This window comes from Pleurodeles waltl, chromosome 4_2 (assembly GCF_031143425.1).
Source record: "Pleurodeles waltl isolate 20211129_DDA chromosome 4_2, aPleWal1.hap1.20221129, whole genome shotgun sequence".
NCBI lineage: Eukaryota > Metazoa > Chordata > Amphibia > Caudata > Salamandridae > Pleurodeles > Pleurodeles waltl.
The window spans coordinates 163,547,555-163,572,790 of record NC_090443.1 but is presented as its reverse complement, the minus strand read 5'-3'; the positions used below and the strand labels follow the sequence as shown (position 1 = coordinate 163,572,790).

Genomic DNA, 25,236 nt, shown 5'->3' with positions numbered 1-25,236 from the left:
TTGACACCTCCGCTGAATTCATGGCTAGCTTAGATCTGTCCATAAGTAATACAAAATCATTCATAATGGCTATTGGTTCCAAAACTATCAAGTGGAATGCTCTTTTTTGTTATGAATCCAAGATCACTCAAACTCACTTTTTATTATTTAAACATCCTGCTTAAAGATAGAAATACATGGGATCCACTGCTCGCTTCAAAAAGCCACGTGCTAGCAAGCTCTTGGGGGTCAGTCTTCTCCTTCAGCGCTAGGCTGGGCAGGAAACCAATAAAGGCCCTGCTTCATAAATGTGTATCTGCTACATGTTATGGCAGTGATATTTGGGGGTAGCGGGATTATAGCTGTTCAGGTAGAGGAGAACAGGTTTGCCTGGCAACTATTGGCCGTCCAACAAGTATCTCAACATATGCCATCTATGAAGAGTTGGGCCTTTACTATTTTTCTGAGACCATCAGACTACGTCCACTGTTCTGGTACCTCTCAATTTGGCATAAGAGTGAGCCAACCTTGAACAGATTGATTATCAGAAACTGTCTCACTTTTGATACTATAAGAGCGATCTCCTGGCTAAGCTACACTACGCCCAAATTTACCCCCCCGGGTCGTTCAAATTTGTTTTCACGCCCTGATAGGATAACCAAGGCTGATTACATATGGGTGAAACAGAACTTCTTAACTAGTATCGTTGCAGTAAGGCAATGAACTGCTGAAACCTGCTGCCTTTTCTCACTGCCTGATAAAAACAGTATTTCTACTGAGATATATTTGACATGGGTGAAAATTAGTTATCATTGTGAGCTTTTGACGAGGCATAGATTGAACCCTTTAGCTCAACTAATCAGCTTCCTGTAGAGAGGAGAGAATGAAAGCCGCAGAAAACAAATCTTACGAGGCAGAATCTGAAGTTTAGTCCAGTTTCCTTTATTTCAAAGGACCCACGACAACCTCAGCTGCCATCCAAGACCAGCGTCCGTGAACAACTGCCAACACGGATGCTCCAGAAACTTGGACAGAGCTGACGCTGTGAAAGTCCCACAAACAATGATACTAAGACGCGCATAAGTAAATGTAGAACAATATAACACTTTCCTAAGGTTTGGGCTGCCCATGGCACTTGGGACCCTGTAAGTGTGACAAAACCTCGGCTCAGACCGCTGTCCATTTTGTTTTATGTTGCCCGCGTTTTACTCTCCAAAGGAAAAGATGTTTAATTCTGCTCTGTTGTATCTTTTAATGCTTACAGACGTTTATCTCTGTGTGAATATAGAGTATTTCTTAAGTAGCATAGTGAAGCTATGGGAGACCTGGCCTTAATCCAGCCAGATCTTGGCGAGTGCCCTATATTCCCTTCAGGGCTGGAATACTAGAGATTTATATCTCTCGGCGATAATTGCTTGTAATTTATACTGGCAATATTCATCAGCCATCTTGCTTTATGGCTGTGCCTCAACTTAAATAGCATATTGGATATTTTTATTCATATGTTTGAACATTTGATTACCCATGTTTTTTTTTTTGTTGCAATATATTCTATAATGTTGTATTGTATTGAGTGTTATATTTGATTGTATATATCTTTGATGCTTACTCTTTTTACCGAAAAAAGATAGAAAGATAACAACGAGAAGTACTTCAATATCCTGCTGGATGCACCTTTAAGATTTTGTCCTTCTAAAAGTGGTGTTAAAGCTTTGCAACTTTGGCCATTTTAAGAGAGATAAAGTAGCACAGAGAAAAAACGATGAACTGAAAACGAATGATAGAGAGGAAGAAACAGTGCTTAAGGAAGGTGAGTAGAAAGAGAGAGAATTAAATAGAGACAAATAAAGCAGTGTCAGGAAAGAAAGACAATGTACAATAAACAGAGCTGAGTTAACAGCAAAAGGTCAAACAGAAGATAATTAAAAATAGTAAACAGAATGTGCGAAAAAAACAAGAGCAAGAATTTGCTATCAATAGCTGCTCAGTGTATTAACATGTGCACTTTTAGTCCTTCAGAAATCTACCTTTAGGCACCTGAAATGTCTAAAATTATTTTTCTTAGCTCACATGGAAGGTTGGTATATGTAGACAAACCGTAGTAGGAATTGCAAATGGGTCATATGCAAGAAAAGAACGAAATCATCAAAATAATTTAGGCCCTGGTAAAACTGGCAGAAGGAGAATAACAACACCTTCTATAATGCCCAGACATGTCTAATAATGAGGTTGGTGGTGTAGAGGAGTGTATCAGTTATTGCTGATAGACACTAGAAAATGCCACTGACAATGCTGTTGCCACAGCACAAGAACATTACAGGCACACAACATAATGCAGCGTACAATTGGGTAGTTATGGCAGTTGGAAGGCAATGATCTGATGTAAACCTTGTTCATAGACTTGTGCATGATAGAACAAAAAAACACCCTCCGACTCGGGGAGGAGGCAATTGTGTCTGTCATCCTGTCTTACTGGGGTTACTGTGAATGTTAGGCGCTACATTCTCCTATCATTCAGGCACACTCATGCACACTGTCTTGGTAATGGAGGAATCCTTGGCATTTTTGCAGGCCAACCACATGTGTGGATTCTGCCTCGGGGATTTCCAGGAAGTCTCAGTTGTTTGGAGTTTGCAGTCCATGAGAAATGTCAATCAAAGCATACGCTTATGACGAGGGGCAACTATAAGACTACAGTAGTTACCAATGTGAATGAGTTGTTTTTATTTTTCTGTCCTCAGTACTCCTTCCCTTTTTGGCTTTGGAAGTTTACCAATGATCCCCTGAATGCATGGCAAATGCGATGACCAAAAGTATCAGATAAAACTTTTCATTGATACAGTGTCACCAGCTTCAAAAATAAAATTATTGGTCAAGACACACCTTAAATTAATCTATTGTCTTCACGGAACCAAGGGCCTAACTTGAACCTCTGCAATGCCCAGGACATATTAGAGTAAGGAATCTGGTTACCCCAAAGAGCTGGCCATTATCATATCCTTTTTGAGACCAGCCCACTGCTTTGTTGGGTCCCACAGGACTCAACACTTTCTCTGCTACTTATTAATTTTTACTTGATTCCTTTAGCACATCTCATCCAATCTTACAGATTCTTTGTGTTTGTGTATGCATATGATACATAAATAATTCTTAAGATTTCTGGAGATATCATGCATAGTGCATCTAATTGACGTGATTGTCTAGAGGTGAAGACACAACTGAGTTACCTTTACTATGCAGGCCCTCTCTATTAAAGGAGCTTCCTTTCTATCGTCCTTCTCTTAGAAACAAATGAATAACTGTCTGTGCACCTGTCATAAAACTGCCCTTTAAGTTTGATTGAACTCTCATTTTAATGAATCCAATAAATTACTTATTGAATATCTGCACGTTTCAAATCCACTGTTTGAAATTAACTATCTGTTTCCTTTTCTCAGGAGCTACATACCATGGAGGCATTCCTTGCATCCTTGAGTGAATATTATATTGTACTTTACCTTGATCTGACTATCTATGCTTACAAATCGATACACTGCAGCTAGTGCCAAATTCAGCTGGCAGGCTGGTATGGGGATTGAAGAGAACCATCCATGTCTCCCCTGCTCTGCCCTCTCTGCATGGGTTACCTTTAAAGAAAAAAAACTTATCTTTAAATCTTTCACCAGTAGTCAAAGCTCTATTTGACCATTTACAAACCCTTTTGTCACATTGATTCATCATCAATTTCTCTGGTACAGATTCAGCTGTTTCTCATCTCTGCTATGTAAAGATCTCAAGATATCAAGATCACAGGGAAACCAGAACTCTTCTGAACAGTCCCATGAGGCCTTTCTGTTATTCTATGTATTTCTGGATCATTCTGGGAGCCAGATCAAGGATGTTCTTGAAAGAAGAACCAGAAGAAGGAAGAGCCTGGCTGAAGGAATGGGTGAGAAGCTGTCATAATAAATTACCACTGGCACCTTTGCCCTCACTTAATTTCTAGGGACTGGGCATCAGAGATGTTGTTGACCTAGACATCACTTATCAGATACTGGAAGGGAAAGGGTAGAATTGAGAGAGGGTTCTAGTGGCAACTGTGGAAGATCACAGCAGTTTGCTAACTGCAAAGCAGGGTCAATTTAGCCAGACCAAGCAAAGAAGTCTGATGGGCCACAAGAGAAGCAGAACAGTTTAGAGGTGGGTGGTCCACAATGCTTTTTATTGCCAGACATTTAATTGTCAATCAGTGTGTCTGAAAAGTTAGCGGAGTGACTATGACCTTCATAGCATTTATGATCTCTATATGCACCAGATGGCCTTCCATGGCCTCCTAGGGGTAATCATGGTACAGAAGGAGAGACTGTTGTTTCTAATTAAGAAACTTAGGGCAACATCTACGAAGCTTTTTTCTAGTCGCAAATGGGCCAGTTCACAGAAGCGTCCAGTCTGCGACTGGAAAAATGCAATTTGGGATGTATAGAGCCCAAATTGCGATACGGTAATCTCAATTTGGATTTGCGATTCGGTATTAGGAAAGGCCGTGTTGAGGGCGTCCTTTCCTAATACTGAATAGGAAATCTATACACAAATGCTTTGCAACCAAAATGCGTTCCACAGGGGACCGCTTCCCCTTTGTAAACCTTTGGACCACTGCCTGCTCTTAAAAAATGAAACTTAAACGTTTCATTTTTTTTTTTTTAAACATGGCTAATTTCCGTTAAGGAAAAACCTGCTAGTCGAATAATGAATTAACTGGAATCCAAGTAATTTACTTCTCCTGAGTGGGCAGATTCAAGTATTTCTTTCATGCACAGAGGGTGATTTCAAAGTACTTGCTCTAGCCATACAGTTTGGGTGAAGATGGAGTGCATTGGACTACCGGTACACAGCTCTTGGGTGTTCGCCGGCACCCTGGGCAACGAAAGGAAGTACTGCTGTTGTTGCGGTCCTGGTTTTACAGGAGCCCAGAAGCACTTGGACCCATCCTGGTGGGCAGGGATCCACTCCTTAGGTTGCCCGAGAAGTGCAAGGGCATGATCGCCTTCATGTAAGACAGGCTTGGTGGGAGATTAGCCTGTGACCTGCCTACGTCTCGTTTTGGTCCCCATTGGTTCTGCACCTCTCAGGCCCAGATATACATTACTGCTGTTCTCAGGGTAACCAGCATGTCCCAGGGTCTGCTTTACCTGTAGGGGGATGGTGTGCATAGCACTTATGCTCTATAGAAATGCTCTCACGTTCTGTGCATTCATGCTGTGGGTTCATGCTGATGTCTTGGCATTTCCAATAATGTTTACCCGCATTCCTGATGATGTCTTATTACATTTACTATGACATGCATTTTTGGTAATAATGACAACCTGACTACTGCTTGTGTTACAGAGTAACCAGTAACCTGTGGGACATATTTAAAAGCCCCTAGCGCCACCGGAGTGTCACTTTACGTGATGCTCCGGTGGTGCTCCATATTTACAAGGAGGTGTAATGCCACTTTTTTGTGACGTTATGCCTCCCTGTAAATAAGGCTCCTCCAACGCAGTTTTCTGCGTCAGAGGGGCGTGCAATGGGTGTTGCAGTGGGCGTTCCACAGCAACACCCATTGCTTTTGAAGCTGCCTCTGATTTACGAGTTGTTGTAAACCCGAGGCAGCACCAAGCTACCAAGGGGGTAAGCAGGGGTTATCTTGTGGGTGTAACTTCCTCGCCCTGACTAGAGTGGGTGGTTTCTGCCTGGCTTAGCTGCATACCCTAGCCAACCAGAAACCACATTTCTAATAGCCCAGCAACGTTCAGGGGATAATAATACAGTGAGATCATTCTCGGGTTAATACACTTGCTAGAAAGATCTGTGTTTTATCCAGTCCATTTTGAATCAGAAAATAGCATTGATGGTTTATGTGCCTGTACATCTTGCAACATGTAGATCACAGATTTCTATGTTATGTAGATAGCTCAGAGTGTTACTTTTATTTTCCCAGCGATCCCTTTGTCACTTGGAGTGCATAAGTTGCAATACTTCTGCTAGAGCCCAGTGAGCTACGAAATGGCATCTGGAGCTTAGAACATTATTTTTTTCTCAACCTTTTGCTTAATTTAGGTTGCTAAAAAGGGTTATTTTTGGTAGTAATAAAGTCAAATTAGTACAAACAATCTCAATCACTGTGTTAGTTTTAAATCCTGGCCTTGCGTTTCACCAGTCCATGCACTATTACATGTAATGCCTAGCAGTGTGGATAATATGTTACTACTACACCTTATAACTCCCATTTTCTTATGTAATATTTCCTGTCCATTGATTTACACAGTTGTCTGATTTATTGTCTGTATAATGTGTGCGAGATGTAAAGATCTCTGACACAATATATTGAGATGAGTAGCGCTATAAAAGAAATTAAATGAAAAAGTCAATTTGTAGGTGCTAGTTATACCGATATTAGTGTAATTACTCATACAGACTGATACATCTGATTTTCTTACAGCTTATCTGACTTTCTTACACCACCTGCATATTTCTTACACAGGGTGTTTGAAGAATGTCAAAAACCTGCCCTCTAAATCATCGTTTCTTATAAGTATTTGTGAAGGGATAACAAGCTTTGTGCCTTTGTCTTAAGCGTGCTAAGGTTCAGATAGTTCTAGTCAGGATGTAAATTAGCACTTGGATGGTAGGATGGTAAATTAGCACTTGGATGGGAGGATGGTAAGCAAACAAAAGGAAGGCTGATTGCCTTTGAATGGGGCTTTATGTTCTAGGCCCACATGAACTGAAAATAAGAAAGCCCCTTCACCGCTTGCAGGTTTCTACTCCAAATCTTAAAAGCAGACAACCTGAGGGCGCAGCTGAATGTGTTCTAGTGTCTGCAAATTACACCAGACCAAATTCAGCATATTTCACTGGGCCCACTCTGGATGCGGGCCCGGCTCAATAATAGCTGCTGGGTCCAACTGTATCCCCCTATTTCGCTGCACTGATTGAGAATGAATTTGCAAGAGAGAGAGAGAAAAAAACACTAGGAGTGTAGGGTGCTAGAACAAAGAGACAAGAGGTAAAAATAAAACAACCGACCTTTGGTAGTCAGTAATCTCGTCTGGCAGGCACTGAGAAATACTTTGGAGCTATTCATGTATTTATTAGTTTATTTTGCGGATCCATTTCTCTGTGAATGGTACCAGCTGGTAGTGGCAAAGAAAGTGCATGCGTTGAGGTCAATTTGTGTGTTCTGGTGATTTTTCTATCAGGGCATCTGGCCTCCCAGATATATGAAAGAAAGGTGGTTTGAGGTTAAAAGATTTCAAATTATATAACATGGTTAAACGCTGAAGTAAAATGAAAGAAAGGGATAGTCACAACGTCACGTCCTGTGATAAATACAATGCTCGCCCGACAGTCTGACAATGGAAAAATGAGAATCAGAGAGAATACTATAGCAGGCAGGGAAAATATAAATGCACTAAGAATAATGGTAAGTGAGACAGAGATAAAGGGAATGACTGACAGATAGCACGGTTAACCTTGAAGCGGCTGTTGAGATTGTGTCTTGTTAGGAGCTCGAACACGATGGTTTTCAACGCATGATCTTCGCTCACTCTGTTCAGTGCAAACACGTCGAAGCCCCACAGGTCCAGATTCTGCAATAGACAACAAACTGGCAATTACTTCTCGCGGCGCTGGACAAGGGCACAAATATTACCCTCCAAGGTGACTTCCCACTGCGGCCCAACAACAGCTCCAATCCAGCACCCCCACATGCAGGCCCAGCTACTTTCGCATTGTCAATCTGCCAGCTTGTGGGCATACACAGGTCATTCCAGTCTTTTTGGGACATGCAGCGATGGGGTGGGTCTGTTCTTGAGCTACGGGTTATGGTGTTATTTTGAGCTCAGAAACATTTTTTGCAACAAAAACTGGAGGACGTTGGCAGGTTAGAAATGGATAAACAAAAGTAAGACTTCTGATGTATGTCTGGTTGTGTCATAACACAGAGCTGTGTGTGCACGATGTTTGTAATGCGGTCCAGCAAATATTTAGCAAGGTCCTCGAAGTACTTATCAGGCACAGGGCAAAATGGTAATTTCGAAAAGATACGTAGAACCCTGTCTCATTGATATACACAGATTTCCCTCTGGGGCGTAGCTGGGTCAGTAATATTGTGGGTTGGGGTGAGCTCCAGGTTTTCGAACAAATACGACAAGCAGGGAATACGAGAGGGAATAAAGGGGCAGTAGAAAGGGAGATGAATGTGGATTGGCAGGGGTAGAAAGTGGGAGAAAACACAATATTTTGTAAAATAACCAACATTTTTTAAGACATTCAAAGCAGAGACGGAAAGAGTGTGTGCGTTTTTTTGTCGGTGTTTCTGTAAAATGTCCTGGTGAAATCCTACAGACATCTCACCATACCCCCATGAAAGCACCTGTACCCTACTATTTGCCAGAAAATACACTTAGGGGGTGTAATACCCCAAATATCCCCCTCCCCTGAAGCTACTCCCCTGATTTCTCTGTGATCCATGAGAATGACTATAAATGAAAAGATTCAACCATGCTTGGGACAGCATTTCCCCATCTCTGCCTTCACAATCAGAGTGCCACTATTGTAAACTACCAAATTAATACATGACACACTGTGGCAGGAACATGTGGGGTGAGCTTGCAAAGGTACATGAGAACCGTATCTACCGCTCACACAGTACTTTGTGAATGTTTATTAACTGCTCTCAACAGTGGCTACCTTTGTATTCTTTGCAAGTTGCAAGGATTGAGGGAAGCTGTTTTTCCACCCTCTTTATCAGGATATTTGCAAGAATTCAAAAGTTAACCACACAAGTTACAAAGACATTTGTGAATCACAATTCCATAGTAGTATATTGCACTGTGGTTTTTTTTAGTGGCAAAACATTCCACTTTGCTCACACAAAGCAATCTGATTGTAAAAGCAAAGATACAGGACTCTAAACATTTTGCAACACTATTGAATACAACCAATGTCGTTCAATATCATAAATAAATATCAAGAGTGGCTCTTTAGTCACATAAACAGGAAGCTGATGTAGCTGTTGGTGTGCTGAAACTACTCAAGTGCAACACTAAACCGAGATGTTCAAGAATGCAACAATATGAACACAGCTCTCAAATTGCACTGTGTAAGTTGTGTTACTCTCTGTGGTTATACATTTGCACCAAAGTGTGATTTCCTACCATTGTACCAGAATGCATGTAGAGCCACTGCCTGTAGTTATTACCCAAAAAGATATTACTATCCACTATCCAATAAACTCACATCACCCACCATACCTGCCACTGGATGTACTTATTACCACAATAGATATTACTATCCACCAATAAACTTACGTCACCAACCATACCTTAAACTGTCATTGGTTAAAAGACATTCTTAAACTTGGATCCTGTTTTGATATCTTTGAAACATGGACATCTGCAACATAACCAGCTCAGCTCAACAAAGACTGAATTGGCCCTCAGAGATTGAGAAACTACCGATCATCTCAACAATTTTCATTGAGATGAGCATTTAATTGAGTCTTTCATCCTCTTTTAAATCTGTCAGCTTCCCATGTATTCCCAATCATTCCCGATCATTCAAGAACATATCAAGACAAAGGAAAACACAGGTTTCTTTCAAAAAAACACTACTGTGCACAATTAAGCCCTTCCTCCCAGCTACAGAAATCTGATCCACAGACCAGGTCCTCTTCCTGTCATACATTAACTGAAGTAATGCTCTGCTCATTTTACTCTCAGAATCCTTATTAACACCAAATAAAATGGTTTTTAATGTAGTGTCTCAAATAGTTATCAATCAAAGAAAGTTCAATCACTTTTTACTCACAGTGAATGATCAACTTTGGCTCCCTCTCTCTTTAAGAATCCACTGTAAAGTTGTTGTGTGATCTACAAAGCAGTTCAACTAAGAAACCCCAACTATCTGTCCTCTATCTCCATTAATGATATTTTTGTACACAACGTGTAAGAAATTAAGATATTTATGTCAGACCGTATTTTAGTTTATGAACTTTTGATGTACAGGCAATGAGGTTGTGTGTCTGCCTGAAAATCTGAACATAGACAATCATTTATTTTACATGATACTGCCCCTTGTTTGAACACCATACAATTGTAAAAGCTCCAGAATATCAAGCTCAAACCTTTCACAGATCCTTGCGGTGTAGCAACTTTAGCATCACACTCACAACATGACAGCTCAATGATAAAGCTAACACAATGGTTACTTCCTTCATAGATACACGGCTACTCTTGCCTGTGAGGTTACTCAGCACCAAGAAATATTGAGGTCCTTCATTCATTATTATGGAGTAACACGGTGTAGATAAGCCCTTTATACTGGCAATTTATAAAATAAGAAAAATCATTGGCTTCTTGTGTGATACCCCTCCTCAGCATCAAGAACCATTTTAAATTCTCTCAGTGGCAAAGCTCTCTTACACCTGTAAGGTTTCTCACATTCAATATGTTCCCGGGCTGCTGTACTCCATCACGGGCATACATACACTCACAATTAAATAAATGCATAGCCACAAATTCCACTGATAAATTATGCATAATTTTATTGTATATGAAATTTAAAACAAGGTGCAATAGAACCCTTCCTTAAAATGTTCCACACTTAAATCATCACAATTTTACTGTTTGAATCCCCAAAAATGCAAAGTTAAACAGGAAGTCACTTTTTACATTTTTTTAAATATACCTTTGTGTGGACCTTCTTTTATGTTTTGACTCTATTCCATTGTAGTTCTTGATTCCTGACTCAAGAAAATGAGTACTTATTGTAGTCAAAGTGATATTTTTTATTTCTTTTTTGCAATATAAATGATGAGTACAACCACAAGGTGAATGACAAACACATGGCATTTGACACACAACCATGACACTTTGAGACAGCTTCCACCCAAGGACTTAGGGCCAAAAGATTTATGACTCTAGCCATCAAATTTTAAGAATGAAAGAAAAATTTATTTCAAATCCAATTTTTTTTATAATAGCACTTTGTCCTGAAGAAATCCCATTATCTTTGGGTTGAAATGTGTAGGCTATATTCGTTTTTCACATTGCGGCTGTGATCAACATATATTGCAAGAAAGAATTAAAGAATATCACTTTGGTTACAAATTAGTACTTGCCTAAATGAAGGATTGAATAAGTATCTTTTTTTAAATTTCATTTTTATGAGTCAGACATTATCATCATAAAAGATAGAAAAAAGAAAAAAAAGAAAACAACTATTCAACAAACCAATATTTACATTCAGTGGGCTAGGTAATCACCCTAGAAAGAAGGCTCATAGAAAATTCACCATAAGTATAAAAACCAACAAAAGTAAGGTGCACCAAAATTAAGTAAAAATAACATGTCAGATCTGCAATATTAATAGCAAAACATCAGAACAGCACATAGAAAAGCCAGCATAGCAAGTACACCCACTTGGTTCTGATCAGTAGATCTTAACAAAATTAATTTCCAACATTAGAATTTCCACGGGCATATAGGAACCAACTAAATCCAGCCCAAATACGTACAAACCTTTTGATAGAACAGACCCCCCTGAATTTAGCAAATGCCAATTCCAACTCATACAGTTGTCGGATAGCAGCCCGCCACTCTACGACCCTTGGAAGGGAGGATAAAAACACCAGGCTCTAGCAATGCAAAGTCTAACCAACATAATTATTATAGATAACATCTTTGACAAACCACTATGAAAGGCTATTCTATAGCCCAGCATAATCTTCCTAAAAGTAAATTGTATATTATATCCTCAAAAAGATTATGACAATTTAGTCACTCTAGCCAGAAATCCTGCAGGACAGGGCAATTAACAAACATATGCAAAATGTCAGCTGAAGAATAGCCGCTTTTGGGATCCTTAGCCTTCTCGCCACCAAGACTCCCACCCCACTTTTTCATTTTATCAGAAGTGTAGTATAACATCCACTTAGTTTTAGATTGCTGCCGTTTGAGATTTCTATAGTGTACTGAACTATCAATGGTCTCTACAGCGTTAAGGAACTCTGAAGGCAGAATTTCATCCGACAGCACCTTGCTACACTTAGCAGCAAGAGCAGGGCTATCATCAAGCCTATATAAGAAAAGCCTTCGATATGTTATGCTGATCAGCAATTTCTTAGGCACCTTATGCAAAGAAGGGAGCAGATCAGAGCCCACAAGGGTGGTTGTAAGCTTACATCCTGTCATTTAAAAATCCCTGATCTGTAAGTATTTAAAAAAGAAGTGATGAGATCGAAAGATGCCCGAAGCCCAGCGAAAGAGCAAAATCCATTAAGGTTTAAGGTCATAAAGATGCCCTGTAACTTCCATGCCATAATGTGAACAGGCTTTGCCCACTGCATCGTGGAATGTGGCTGCCAACGTTGGATGATCCCACAGGGACGTGTCTGAATGTATTAATGTGACAGAGTATTTAACACAAATCTCTTGCCATACACTAACAATATCCTGAATACACTTAAATCTAACATGTTTAAAATAGTTAGGATCCCTAAGTCAGTAAATAAATGGCATATAATCAGTCCCTAACATAAGTCGGTAACAAAAATATCAATGAATCTGGATCACCTACAGTAAGCAAGTTTCGAAGCTGTCCGGCAAATGCCACCCAAAAGTAAAACTTAAACTCAGGAAGGTGTAACCCACCTTGCCCATATGTAGATTTAATTAGCCGTATGGCACACCTAGTCCACCTGTAGCCTCAGATAAAGTAACCTATTGAACATTCAAGTTGTTTAAAAAATGAGTTTGGATTGCGGAGGGGAATAGACCAGAAAAAAATATAAGAATTTTGGCAAAATAGTAATTTTAATAACATTACATTGGCAAATAATCGTTTATTCCAGTCGTAGTTAATTGATAACTGAGAGTAAAAGGGGCTCATAATTCATATTTCCAACCTGTGTACTTAACTGAATCCCAAGGTTGGTGGCTGTTGAACTCACCCCAAAAATTTGAACTTTCGATTTAAATTTGAGAACTTGCGGTTTGGATATATTTGGCTTATAGCCAGCGAATACTCCGACTCGATTAGCCTCATCAATAATATGATCAAACGCAGCTGCTGCATTAGAAGAAACTATAGCAACATCGTCAGCATATGCTGTCATTTTAAGTTTACAATTGCCAAAAATCATAGGCTGAATCCGGTCATTCCAAAATAAGGATTGCAGATATGGCTCTAAAAATGAAGCAAATAGAAGTGGTGATAAAGGGCATTCCTCCCATGTGCCTCGATGGATCTGAAAAGGTGGAGAGGATATGCCTGCCTGGACTAATTGGGCTCTAGGATTCCTGTACAATTAATGCACCCATTTACAGAAGCAATCACCGATGTCAAAGACTGCCATTGTTGCCCAGAGGCACTTCCATACAACGCGATCAAATGCCTTCTCTGCGTCTAAAAGTATCATAGCCATCCATAGGCCAGACTTCTCCGCTACATCAAATGCATCAACCGGCAGAATTGACATGGCAAGTGGTATCCTGGCCGGGTATGAAACCATGCTGTTGTTGTGAAACAAGGTCAGACAGAAGAGGAGCAAGTCGAAATGCCAAGATCTTGGCATATACCTTTGCATTGGCATTAATAAGAGATATAGGGTGATACGAGCCTTGTTCCTCAGATGGTTTGCCTTTCTTTAAAAAAACTATGATATTAGACATAGTCCAAAAGTGAGACACTTCTCCCCCAGCATCAATATATTGAATAACATAAAAAAGGGTCAATAATATCCTTAAATACTAGTGGAATGGTATCTTCTCCAGTCGCTTTGCTAGATGGTAAAGCAAGAACAGCTGCCTCAAACTCATTACCAGTGATATCTTTCTAAAGAATAGAAGCCTGGGATTCCACCAAAATGGGCAGCCTTCAACCCCAAAGGTATTGCATTAACCCCAGCACATTAAAAACTTGGGGCTGATTATAAAGCTCCTGACAAAAAGCCAAGAATTGTTGCACTATACCCTGGGCATGGGTATATACAGAGCTGTTGCTACCTTTAATCAACTGAATAAAACTCCTAGGCTTCCTGTCTGAAATGTGATGCACAATTACACACCCCACCTGATATCGATACTCATATTGGAGAGCCCGATTCTCAGAAAAGCTAGCCTCAACCTTCTCTTTCATATCTCATTTCAAAAGTGACAGTTTTCCAACTAGGTGGATACATATAGGGGCTGATTTAAGAAAAGTGGCGCTACACACAGTGCAGCGTCACTTTCCTTGTACCCCTTAGCGCCCCCTACCAACACCATATTTAAAATGGCAATGTATGCATTGTGCCCCTTTATAAATATGGTGCATGTAAAAAGCCACATTAGCGCCGCCTTAGCATAAAACAAATGACGCTATGGCGGAGCTAAGGTGGCACTAGGGCCTCTTAAATCCAGCCCAAAGTCTGTTGGTTAGGTCCCCCAGTTGCTATCTCATGAGCATCTATAGACTCAAGCAGTATAACGGACTGCCGAAGTGACCTAGCACTATCTTGACTGTCTTTTTTACTGACCACAAATTGTGGCACGGTGCCTCATATAAAAGACTTCGCAGACTTTTATAAGGTGCACCACGTTACTGTTGGTACTCAGTTAAAACAAAGACAGGACTGAATAAATATATTGGAATTTACACATGGAACATTGTGTTTTCTTGGACAAATTTGAGAGTTGCATTATTACTTATGGAGTGCCTCTCCCATATCTATGTATATTAATCAAGTGAGATTAGGGTTCTGGAATATTAGGCAGGCAGGAGGTCGAGTGTCAAAGATGGCATGCCTTGACTAAGCTTATACCAGGTGTTAGATTCCTAGCATGACATAATGTTATGGAGCAGGGAAACGTTTATGTATTATGATCTTCATTACTCATACACTAATCTGTGTGCAAATGTGTGACCATATATACAGAAAGAAGCCATAATTTATGTAACCCAAGTGTAATAATTTGTTAAATATGTATTAATATTAACTCATGCTAACTAAAGAATCCTTTAGAATTGTTCTAAATGGAACTAGACCTCTGAGACCTGAAGCATTTATTGCTAATTTTAAGTTGTTTTTGAAAATATGCTTTCAAGTTTTCCTTTCCCTTTCTGGAATGTGATGAAATGAATAGCTAAGAAGAGTAGCTCCTTGTGGTGTTTGTAGTGAATTTAGTTTTAATTGATAGTAAGCTTTGAATTACGTGGTAGGTAGAGAAAGAGAAGAGCCTCCTGTACAAGACGTATGTGACTGCTCCTATCGTCAAGGCTGTGCAGCTGTGTGAGCCTTTGTTTTGGCAATGGAAAAATAGGGAGTCTACCTACTCACAGAAGGACGGTGTAACCTAACTGACCTCATCTGTGGGAAGTATGTGGGAAAGAGTTCTGAATGAAGTGTATTATTTAACTGTGTGTCTTTGTTTAGTTAGGGCAGGTCCTTTCTAGACTTTGTTGAGAGAAGACTTCGATAAGCCTACTACTGTCAGCCTCATATTCTCAAGTTCTCAAGTTAGACTCTTCAACGCTTCTGTCTTTCAGTTTGAACCTTAACTTGGTTCATTTTAGGCTGACACCTTCTGCTTAGGATTTCTCCTTTAATACGCTCATCTGCTTTGTTTACACTAGGGAAATTCCTTTATGGAACTGAGATATGCTGTAGTTTGCACTTTGTATGGTATTAAGATTTGCATTGTGCTTTACCTGACATATTAAATTGGTTTGATTAACAATACTGAATTTTATTCTTACTTGAATGACTGATTTTCTAAATAAATAAGATCTATAACTTTGACTAATTTGCTATCAGACCTTTATGGTTGGAAACCATCCTTTCTGTCACTCTTGTTGGACCAAATTGGTTTCACTGTAATTTGAACTGATGTTGAGATGTTAGCTCCCAGAACACCCTTTCAGCTGATAACCAGAGGGCCATATGACCAGTGACACAATCTATTTGATGACTACTAAAATGGTGCTGCATCAGTACCTAGTGTGGAAATGCTGGATTAACTGGATGTCCAATCTGTGGTATAATACTCAAGCAGATTCACTACATTTTAATGCAACAAAGCATTGCAACCAAAGTTTAAAGGGAGAGAGCAGGGCAGTGCCATATCTATTAAGATTTGGAGCTGCTGCTGTCGTCTCATCTGCTGGTGCACAAACATGCTGCCTAGAACCACACACACACCTTTGTGCCATAGTTCTAAGGAGTATGTGTGATGTCTAGCATATGTTTTCTACTAAAAGGTTACCCGTTGAGTACAAAATTCAATGCTAAGACATAGTTTAAAACTTTCCAAACAGTACAGCGTATGGGCTTTACAGTGCCGCACACGCCTGTGATAGCTGTTTTCCCTTTTTGTCAGCTTAAAACATATTACAAACTGAGCATATGCTAACCTGGCATGTGTTTGCATTGTCCTCTGTTGGACCTGGCCCCCTTTGCAGGGTCACCCCCAAACTATTTTCCCTTTTCCTTCCACTTTTACTGAATTTGATATTGATGCCCTAAGGACTCTGCGCACTTTACCACTGCTAACCAGTGCTAAATTACTTGTGCGCACTCCCCTAAAACATGTTTAGATTGTTTTATACCCAACTGTCATATTTAATTTATTTATAAGACCCTTACAGAGTGGTGTATGATATAGCCAGGGCCTATAAATTAAATACTACTAGAGGGCCTGCAGCACTTATTGTGCCACCCACTTAAGTAGTCCTTTAAAACATGTCCCAGTCCTGCCACTGCAGTCTGAATGAGTGTTAAACTGCTGTGTCAACTTGGCATTTAAACTCCCTTTCCAAGATTTTAAACTCCCCTTCCATTACATAAAAGTCACCCCTGAGGTAGGTAGCACACAGAGCAGGGTGCTTTGTAATTAAAGGTTTGGACATGTTTTTTTAAGGTTTACTTGTACTGGAAGTGAAAAACTTCTCAATTTTTTTTTCACTACTGCGAGGCATATTCCTCCCATAGGATAACATTGGGGATTGCTTATTACATTTAATAAGCTGTGACTGGGAGCAGGTAGCTAGGTCATGTTTGCTGCCTATGAAATTGTAACACTAAATCTTCTTTAGTGGTAAAGTCAGATTTTAATTACACTTTTGAATATGCCACTTTTAGAAAGTTGTCATTTTCTTTTCTTTAGCCCTTTGTGCCTTCAAGCTGTCTTAGGTCACATGACTGGGTGTGGCTGACAGTTAGGGTTTGTGAATTCCTCCCAGACAGTATCACAATAGATGGATTAGAATGGGGAAAGGCAGAGCTGAGCACAGCCCCACTTGCAGCCAAATAGGGTGTTCTCTGCCTCCCCACAAAGGGCCTAATACCTACTGTTAGAAATGGGGTCTTTGGTTGACAGTCAGGTTACCCCCTGTTCAAGCAAGGACCCTCACTCTAGTTAGGATAAAAGAGAATCACCCTCAGCTAACCCCTGCTTACCCCCTTGGTAGCTTGGCAGAGCAGTAGGCTTAACCTCAGAGTGCTGGGCGTAAAGTATTTGTACCAACACACACAGTAACTTAATGAAAACACTACAAAATGACACAACACCAGTTTAGAAAAATAGGAAATATTTATCTAGACAAAACAAGACCAAAACGACAAAAATCCAACATACACAAGTCAAGTTATGATTTTTTAAAGGTTTAAAATAAAAAGAGTCTTTAGGTAGTTGTAACACCACACTAGCGCTGCTAGCGTGAAAATGTACCTGGTTTGCGGCAAAAATAACCCCGCACGGGCGGTGTGCGTCGAAAATAACCCTGCACGGTTATATGCATCGAAAACAACTCGGCACGGCGATGTGCGTCGAAACAGCCAGCCACGCGACGGTCCGAAAGTCCCGCGGCGTAGGGTGCGATCTCTCAGCCTTCGTCAGCGATGCTGCGCGTCGTTTCTCCTGCTCCGGGCGTCGATTCTCCGGTCGCGTTTCCTGCGGCGTCGTTTCTCAGCTGCGGAGCCGGCGTCGCGTCGTTTTCTCAGCCGCGATCGGATTCGCGTCGATCTTTTCTCCGCACGGTGCTCGGTGCGTGTATTTTTGTCCTTAGGCTGCCAGCCTCTCCTTTCAGGGTCCCAGGAACTGGAAGGGCACCACAGAGCAGAGTAGGGGTCTCTCCAGAGACTCCAGGTGCTGGCAGGAAGAAGTCTTTGCTATCCCTGAGACTTCAACAACAGGAGGCAAGCTCTACATCAAGCCCTTGGAGATTTCTTCTTCAAGATGGAAGGCACACAAAGTCCAGTCTTTGCCCTCTTACTCTGGCAGAAGCAGCACTGCAGGAAAGCTCCACAAAGCACAGTCACAGGCAGGGCAGCACTTGTTCCTCAGCTATCAGCTCTTCTCCAGGCAGAGGTTCCTCTTGATTCCAGAAGTGTTTCTAAAGTTTGTAAGTTTGGGTGCCCTTCTTATACCCATTTTAGTCTTTGAAGTCACCTTTCTTCAAAGGGGACTCACACCCTCTTGTGAAATCCTGCCTTGCCCAGGCAAGGCCTCAGACACACACCAGGGGGTTGGAGACAGCATTGTCAGAGGCAGGCACAGTCCTTTCAGATGAGAGTGACCACTCCACCCCTCCCTCCTAGCAGAGATGGCTAATCAGGAAATGCAGATTACACCCCAGCTCCCTTTGTGTCACTGTCTGGTGTGAGGTGAAAAACAACCCAACTGTCAAACTGACCCAGACAGGGAATCCACAAACAAGGCAGAGTCACAGAATGGTTTAAGCAAGAAAATGCTCACTTTCTAAAAGTGGCATTTCCAAACGCACAATCTTAAAATCAACTTTACTAAAAGATGTATTTTTAAATTGTGAGTTCAGGGATCCCAAACTCCACATGTCCATCTACTCTCTAGGGGAATCTACACTTTAATCATATTTAAAGGTAGCCCCCATATTATCCTATGAGAGAGAGACAGACCTTGCAACAGTGAAAACGAAATTGGCAGTATTTCACTGTCAGGACATATAAACCACATTACTATATGTCCTACCTTATCCATACACTGCACCCTGCCCTTGGGGCTACCTAGGGCCTACCTTAGGGGTGCCTTACATGTAAGGAAAGGGAAGGTTTAGACCTGGCAAGTGGGTACACTTGCCAAGTCGAATTTACAGTGTAAAATTACACATACAGACACTGCAGTGGCAGGTCTGAGACATGATTACAGAGCTACTTATGTGGGTGGCACAGCCAGTGCTGCAGGCCCACTAGTAGCATTTGATTTACAGGCCCTGGCACCTCTAGTGCACCTTACTAGGGACTTACTAGTAAATCAAATATGCCAATCATGGATAAACCACTTACATACAATTTAAACAGGAGAGCATATGCACTTTAGCACTGGTTAGCAGTGGTAAAGTGCTCAGAGTTGAAAAGCCAACAGCAACAGGTCCGAAAAAATTAGGAGGCAGGAGGCAAAAAGACTGGGGATGACCCTGCATAAGCAAAAGTCCAACACGACCCCCTACCAGCCTAAAGCCAGGGGAGAACAATCAATACCTTGATGTACTTCCCTGATTGGGGCGATAGAACAAGGACCCAGGCCCACAACAGCAGGGGCATGTTCCAGTTCTACGCCTTCCTGACTCCAGTTGGATCCCTCTGTCCATACTCTCAGGGCCCACTAAGCTAACCCTTCTCCACATCTACAGACACCATCTGTGCAGCACCTAACTTTACTTTGCTCACAGATGAATTGCAATGGGCAGATAGTACCACCAGGGCCAACACAGTGGTGTTGCCCACTCCACCCCCGGGGTGTGACTCTCGTCCTCCCCCCCCCAGGGGCAACTCTGTCCACCAGGACAGCAAGCCACAGTGGCCCCAGACAACTGTCAGGGATGAGAGCCCGACCTCAGGCCTCTCTAACCACTGTGACTGTGGAGAGTGGGGGGTGGTAGCCCCAGGTGCCTGGCACCCTTTGACCACTCTCTCTTCCACCAGGTCAGGGATGTTAACCTGACCCTGGTCCTCCCCTCTGGGGCTCTGTACCCTCCCTGCAGAAGCGGCACCCCCAGAGTCAAAAACTGTCAGGGTGCTTGTAGAAGCAGTCCTGCACAATTCTTCCATCAGTGCAGGGATGTTAACCTGCAACTGATCCTCCAACCTGGGGTCTGTACCTTCAGGTTGGACCAGGGCCAGGGGTGAGGCTTCCCTCCCCCTGCCCTCTCTTCTGGGGTCCTGAACCACCCAACTAGGAGTGGCCCCCCCAGAAGACAACATGGTAGGGGCACTGTTAGCAGTAGCCCCTTCCTCCAGGTCAGGGGGGACACCCTTAACCTGGCCTCCCAATCCAGGGTCTGTACCCACAGACTGGATCACTGCCTGGCAAACCAGGGCTTCCTGGGGGGCATACCTACCCCCCACCAGGTCAGAGTTTACCCTCTGAACCTGGTCATCCAACCCAGGGTCACCACCCTGCGGTTGAACCACTGCCTGGCACACCAGGACTTCCTTGGGAGCACACTTACCACCCATCAGGTCAGAGTTTACCCCCTGAACCTGATTATTCAACCCAGAGTCACCACCCTGCGGTTGAACCATTGCCTGGCACACCAGGACTTCCAGGGGGGCACACTTACCCCCCTCAAGGGACACACTGTCCCGAAGGGCCACACAAGAGTCTGGCTGGCGCAGGTCTCCTGACCTCTGCCCATGTGACAGAGTCTGGATTCCCCCCAGCCCAGAAATGGTCTCACCAAGGTCATTCATGGGGGGCTCTGCTCTCAGAGCTGACCCCTGACCCTCCAGGTTCTCCACTGGGGTCCGCAACCCCCTCTCAACCCTCTGTCTGGACTTCTGCACCCCCTCACTAGGAATGGTACTGCCAGACACCAGAACTGGTGGGACGCTGGCTACAGCCGCCCCCCCAAGTTCTCCTGACACTGTGGGGTTTCCCTCAACAGATGGCCCTATGGTACAGGCTAGGCTCCCCTCCTGGTGTTCCCGCAGGGAACCCTCCAGGACCTGGGACCGGATCTCGGGCACCTTGGGCCTCAACCCATCCCCATTCCCTCTCCTCTGAGACTGGACATGGGGTCCCTCACCCATCCCACTACACTGGGACCTACCTGGGACACTACAATCCTTCCCTCCCTCACCTGGTTGGGAAATACCTAGACCACTCCTCTCAGGAGCACCCCCAAATGCCTCTTCAGACTCTCTGGTACTCACCAAGAGGTCTGCCTCCATTGTAAGCTCCCTGGGGTCAGAGAACTCACACTCCACCTGGTGTTGGCGTAGCTCTGGAAAATAAGGACTAGACATATGCTCTCCAGCAATTACATCACTCAGCCCCTTACATGAATTAACCAAAGTACCCTTCACCCAACCATCCAGTGACTCTGCTTTAGAAAAGCACCCCACATCACCCTTCTGAGACTGGTGAGACAGTACCTGACTGTCCCTGACACTCAACCCACACTCTTCTGGGATGTCTTCACACTCCATAACCAGGACTTCTACCTGGGGGGAACCCCTCTCCCTGTCACTCTCACCTAGAGTCAGTAGAGTGTCCTTCCCACCAGTAGGAATATGACTCCCCATGCCAGTTCCCCAATCCACCTCAGGGACCCTGTGCATCACTGGAGCTACCTCATACCCCTGAACCTCCTGGTGTGTGTTAACTCCCTCCTTCAAGTAGGGCACCACATCTCTGGGCATGTGCATTTCTTCAGCAGCACTAGATATAAAATTGTTGCTGCCACCATTCCAGCTGGATTCAGCCCTCATGACTTCCAGCGGTTTCAATTTAAGCTTGTAAGCATAAATCATCCTTTGTATCTTGAAGTCCCTTTCCCACTTGTCATACTCCCTTTGCATCCTCAACTTTTCTGCCTCCAACCGGCGAACCCTTTCTGCCTGTCTGTCCTGCACATCTTTAGGAGTCAGACCCTTAGATGACACCCTGCTACCCCTCCTGGGGACCCTCCCCCCAGGCGTAACAGGTACCTCCACTACACCACTGTGTATCCTCTGCACTTCCCCACCCACATTCTCCTCCTCTGTGTGCCCTCCAGCCTTCTTGATTGTCACCCCGGCCCTCTGTGCCTGTTGCAGCTCCCCCTCCCTGGTGGAGCTCTCAGTGGGACAGTCAAGATCTTTAAGGAACTGTTTCAATTGAGCAAATGAGTACTCCTTCAGTTTCTCCATTTCAAACACAGCTCCAGCTGTTGCATCTCCAGATTGAGACATGATGGTCACAAGTGCAAAGTTCCAAAAGGCAGAAAAAAATAATTTCCCAATGAAGTAAAAAGAATCAGTCAAGGGATCAGCAAAATCATGGAAGTAGAATAAAAAGAGTCCTTAAGAGAAAAATCAAAAGATCACCAAACAAGTAGTATGTGGTCACGTAGTGGTCTGAGATCAAAACAGTAGTGTACACTTAATTACTGTATGTCAAGTACAAATACCAGTCCAAATCCCGACCGCTGGTCACCAATGTTAGAAATGGGGTCTTTGGTTGACAGTCAGGTTACCCCCTGTTCAAGCAAGGACCCTCACTCTAGTTAGGATAAAAGAGAATCACCCTCAGCTAACCCCTGCTTACCCCCTTGGTAGCTTGGCAGAGCAGTAGGCTTAACCTCAGAGTGCTGGGCGTAAAGTATTTGTACCAACACACACAGTAACTTAATGAAAACACTACAAAATGACACAACACCAGTTTAGAAAAATAGGAAATATTTATCTAGACAAAACAAGACCAAAACGACAAAAATCCAACATACACAAGTCAAGTTATGATTTTTTAAAGGTTTAAAATAAAAAGAGTCTTTAGGTAGTTGTAACACCACACTAGCGCTGCTAGCGTGAAAATGTACCTGGTTTGCGGCAAAAATAACCCCGCACGGGCGGTGTGCGTCGAAAATAACCCTGCACGGTTATATGCGTCGAAAACAACTCGGCACGGCGATGTGCGTCGAAACAGCCAGCCACGCGACGGTCCGAAAGTCCCGCGGCGTAGGGTGCGATCTCTCAGCCTTCGTCAGCGATGCTGCGCGTCGTTTCTCCTGCTCCGGGCGTCGATTCTCCGGTCGCGTTTCCTGCGGCGTCGTTTCTCAGCTGCGGAGCCGGCGTCGCGTCGTTTTCTCAGCCGCGATCGGATTCGCGTCGATCTTTTCTCCGCACGGTGCTCGGTGCGTGTATTTTTGTCCTTAGGCTGCCAGCCTCTCCTTTCAGGGTCCCAGGAACTGGAAGGGCACCACAGAGCAGAGTAGGGGTCTCTCCAGAGACTCCAGGTGCTGGCAGGAAGAAGTCTTTGCTATCCCTGAGACTTCAACAACAGGAGGCAAGCTCTACATCAAGCCCTTGGAGATTTCTTCTTCAAGATGGAAGGCACACAAAGTCCAGTCTTTGCCCTCTTACTCTGGCAGAAGCAGCACTGCAGGAAAGCTCCACAAAGCACAGTCACAGGCAGGGCAGCACTTGTTCCTCAGCTATCAGCTCTTCTCCAGGCAGAGGTTCCTCTTGATTCCAGAAGTGTTTCTAAAGTTTGTAAGTTTGGGTGCCCTTCTTATACCCATTTTAGTCTTTGAAGTCACCTTTCTTCAAAGGGGACTCACACCCTCTTGTGAAATCCTGCCTTGCCCAGGCAAGGCCTCAGACACACACCAGGGGGTTGGAGACAGCATTGTCAGAGGCAGGCACAGTCCTTTCAGATGAGAGTGACCACTCCACCCCTCCCTCCTAGCAGAGATGGCTAATCAGGAAATGCAGATTACACCCCAGCTCCCTTTGTGTCACTGTCTGGTGTGAGGTGAAAAACAACCCAACTGTCAAACTGACCCAGACAGGGAATCCACAAACAAGGCAGAGTCACAGAATGGTTTAAGCAAGAAAATGCTCACTTTCTAAAAGTGGCATTTCCAAACGCACAATCTTAAAATCAACTTTACTAAAAGATGTATTTTTAAATTGTGAGTTCAGGGATCCCAAACTCCACATGTCCATCTACTCTCTAGGGGAATCTACACTTTAATCATATTTAAAGGTAGCCCCCATATTATCCTATGAGAGAGAGACAGACCTTGCAACAGTGAAAACGAAATTGGCAGTATTTCACTGTCAGGACATATAAACCACATTACTATATGTCCTACCTTATCCATACACTGCACCCTGCCCTTGGGGCTACCTAGGGCCTACCTTAGGGGTGCCTTACATGTAAGGAAAGGGAAGGTTTAGACCTGGCAAGTGGGTACACTTGCCAAGTCGAATTTACAGTGTAAAATTACACATACAGACACTGCAGTGGCAGGTCTGAGACATGATTACAGAGCTACTTATGTGGGTGGCACAACCAGTGCTGCAGGCCCACTAGTAGCATTTGATTTACAGGCCCTGGCACCTCTAGTGCACCTTACTAGGGACTTACTAGTAAATCAAATATGCCAATCATGGATAAACCACTTACATACAATTTAAACAGGAGAGCATATGCACTTTAGCACTGGTTAGCAGTGGTAAAGTGCTCAGAGTTGAAAAGCCAACAGCAACAGGTCCGAAAAAATTAGGAGGCAGGAGGCAAAAAGACTGGGGATGACCCTGCATAAGCAAAAGTCCAACACCTACCCATTGTCATTACAGCCAGCTTGGAGTCAAGGCAGGGAACTCCATACACTTAAAAAAACCTTTCAAGAAGCTTCTCCCACTTTCCCGAAGAAAAGCACCAGGGTGTAAAAATAGTACCCTCAGACCCACTCTTCAGTTCACTTCTGGACCTGCGGAAGGGCTCTCAGAAGACTACCTGCTGTGCACTCTGTAAGAGTATTTTGCTGTAATTGGAAAAGACTGCTTTGCTGCCTGGAGTCTGCCCTGAACCCTCAAGGCCAACACTATTGTTGAGCCCTGCAACATCATTTGAATCCAGGATTACAAGAATTACTCCATGCGAAAGTTTGCTGCCCTCTTGTTCAGAGCCACAGAGACACAAAAGGCTCCCACCATCTTGAACACCCATGAAATATTTCACCAGTCCTGCACCCATGGTTGTGGTGCTAAACTTGCCCAAGTGGCCAAATCCCAAAACTTAGGACTTTGAACATTTTTGACCAAAAACTGCTCTGAGAACTAGGAGAAGACTGGGACCAACAACCTTGCCTATCTGCCTGAAGGACATCGCCAGTCAGCTTGACTTTGCAGCTTCTCCAGCTATGTTCTTCTCAACAGCATCAAATCCTTTTCAGTGGTCCTTTGCCAAAGGGGTATCCTTCCTCATAAAGCTGTTTTCGACTTGCCCCATT

At 43.2% G+C, this 25,236-nt stretch overlaps 1 protein-coding gene across 3 annotated transcripts in view; it reads right to left on the bottom strand.

The window, feature by feature from the left end:
• Nucleotides 1-25,236, bottom strand: part of PDE1B (phosphodiesterase 1B) — a 1,852,897-nt gene that overhangs the window by 650,292 nt on the left and 1,177,369 nt on the right. For all 3 annotated transcript variants that reach the window (XM_069231031.1, XM_069231030.1, XM_069231029.1), the window contains one exon: nucleotides 7,473-7,589. In XM_069231031.1, the coding sequence (XP_069087132.1) occupies nucleotides 7,473-7,589 (117 nt within the window). The remainder of the gene's footprint in view (nucleotides 1-7,472; nucleotides 7,590-25,236) is intronic.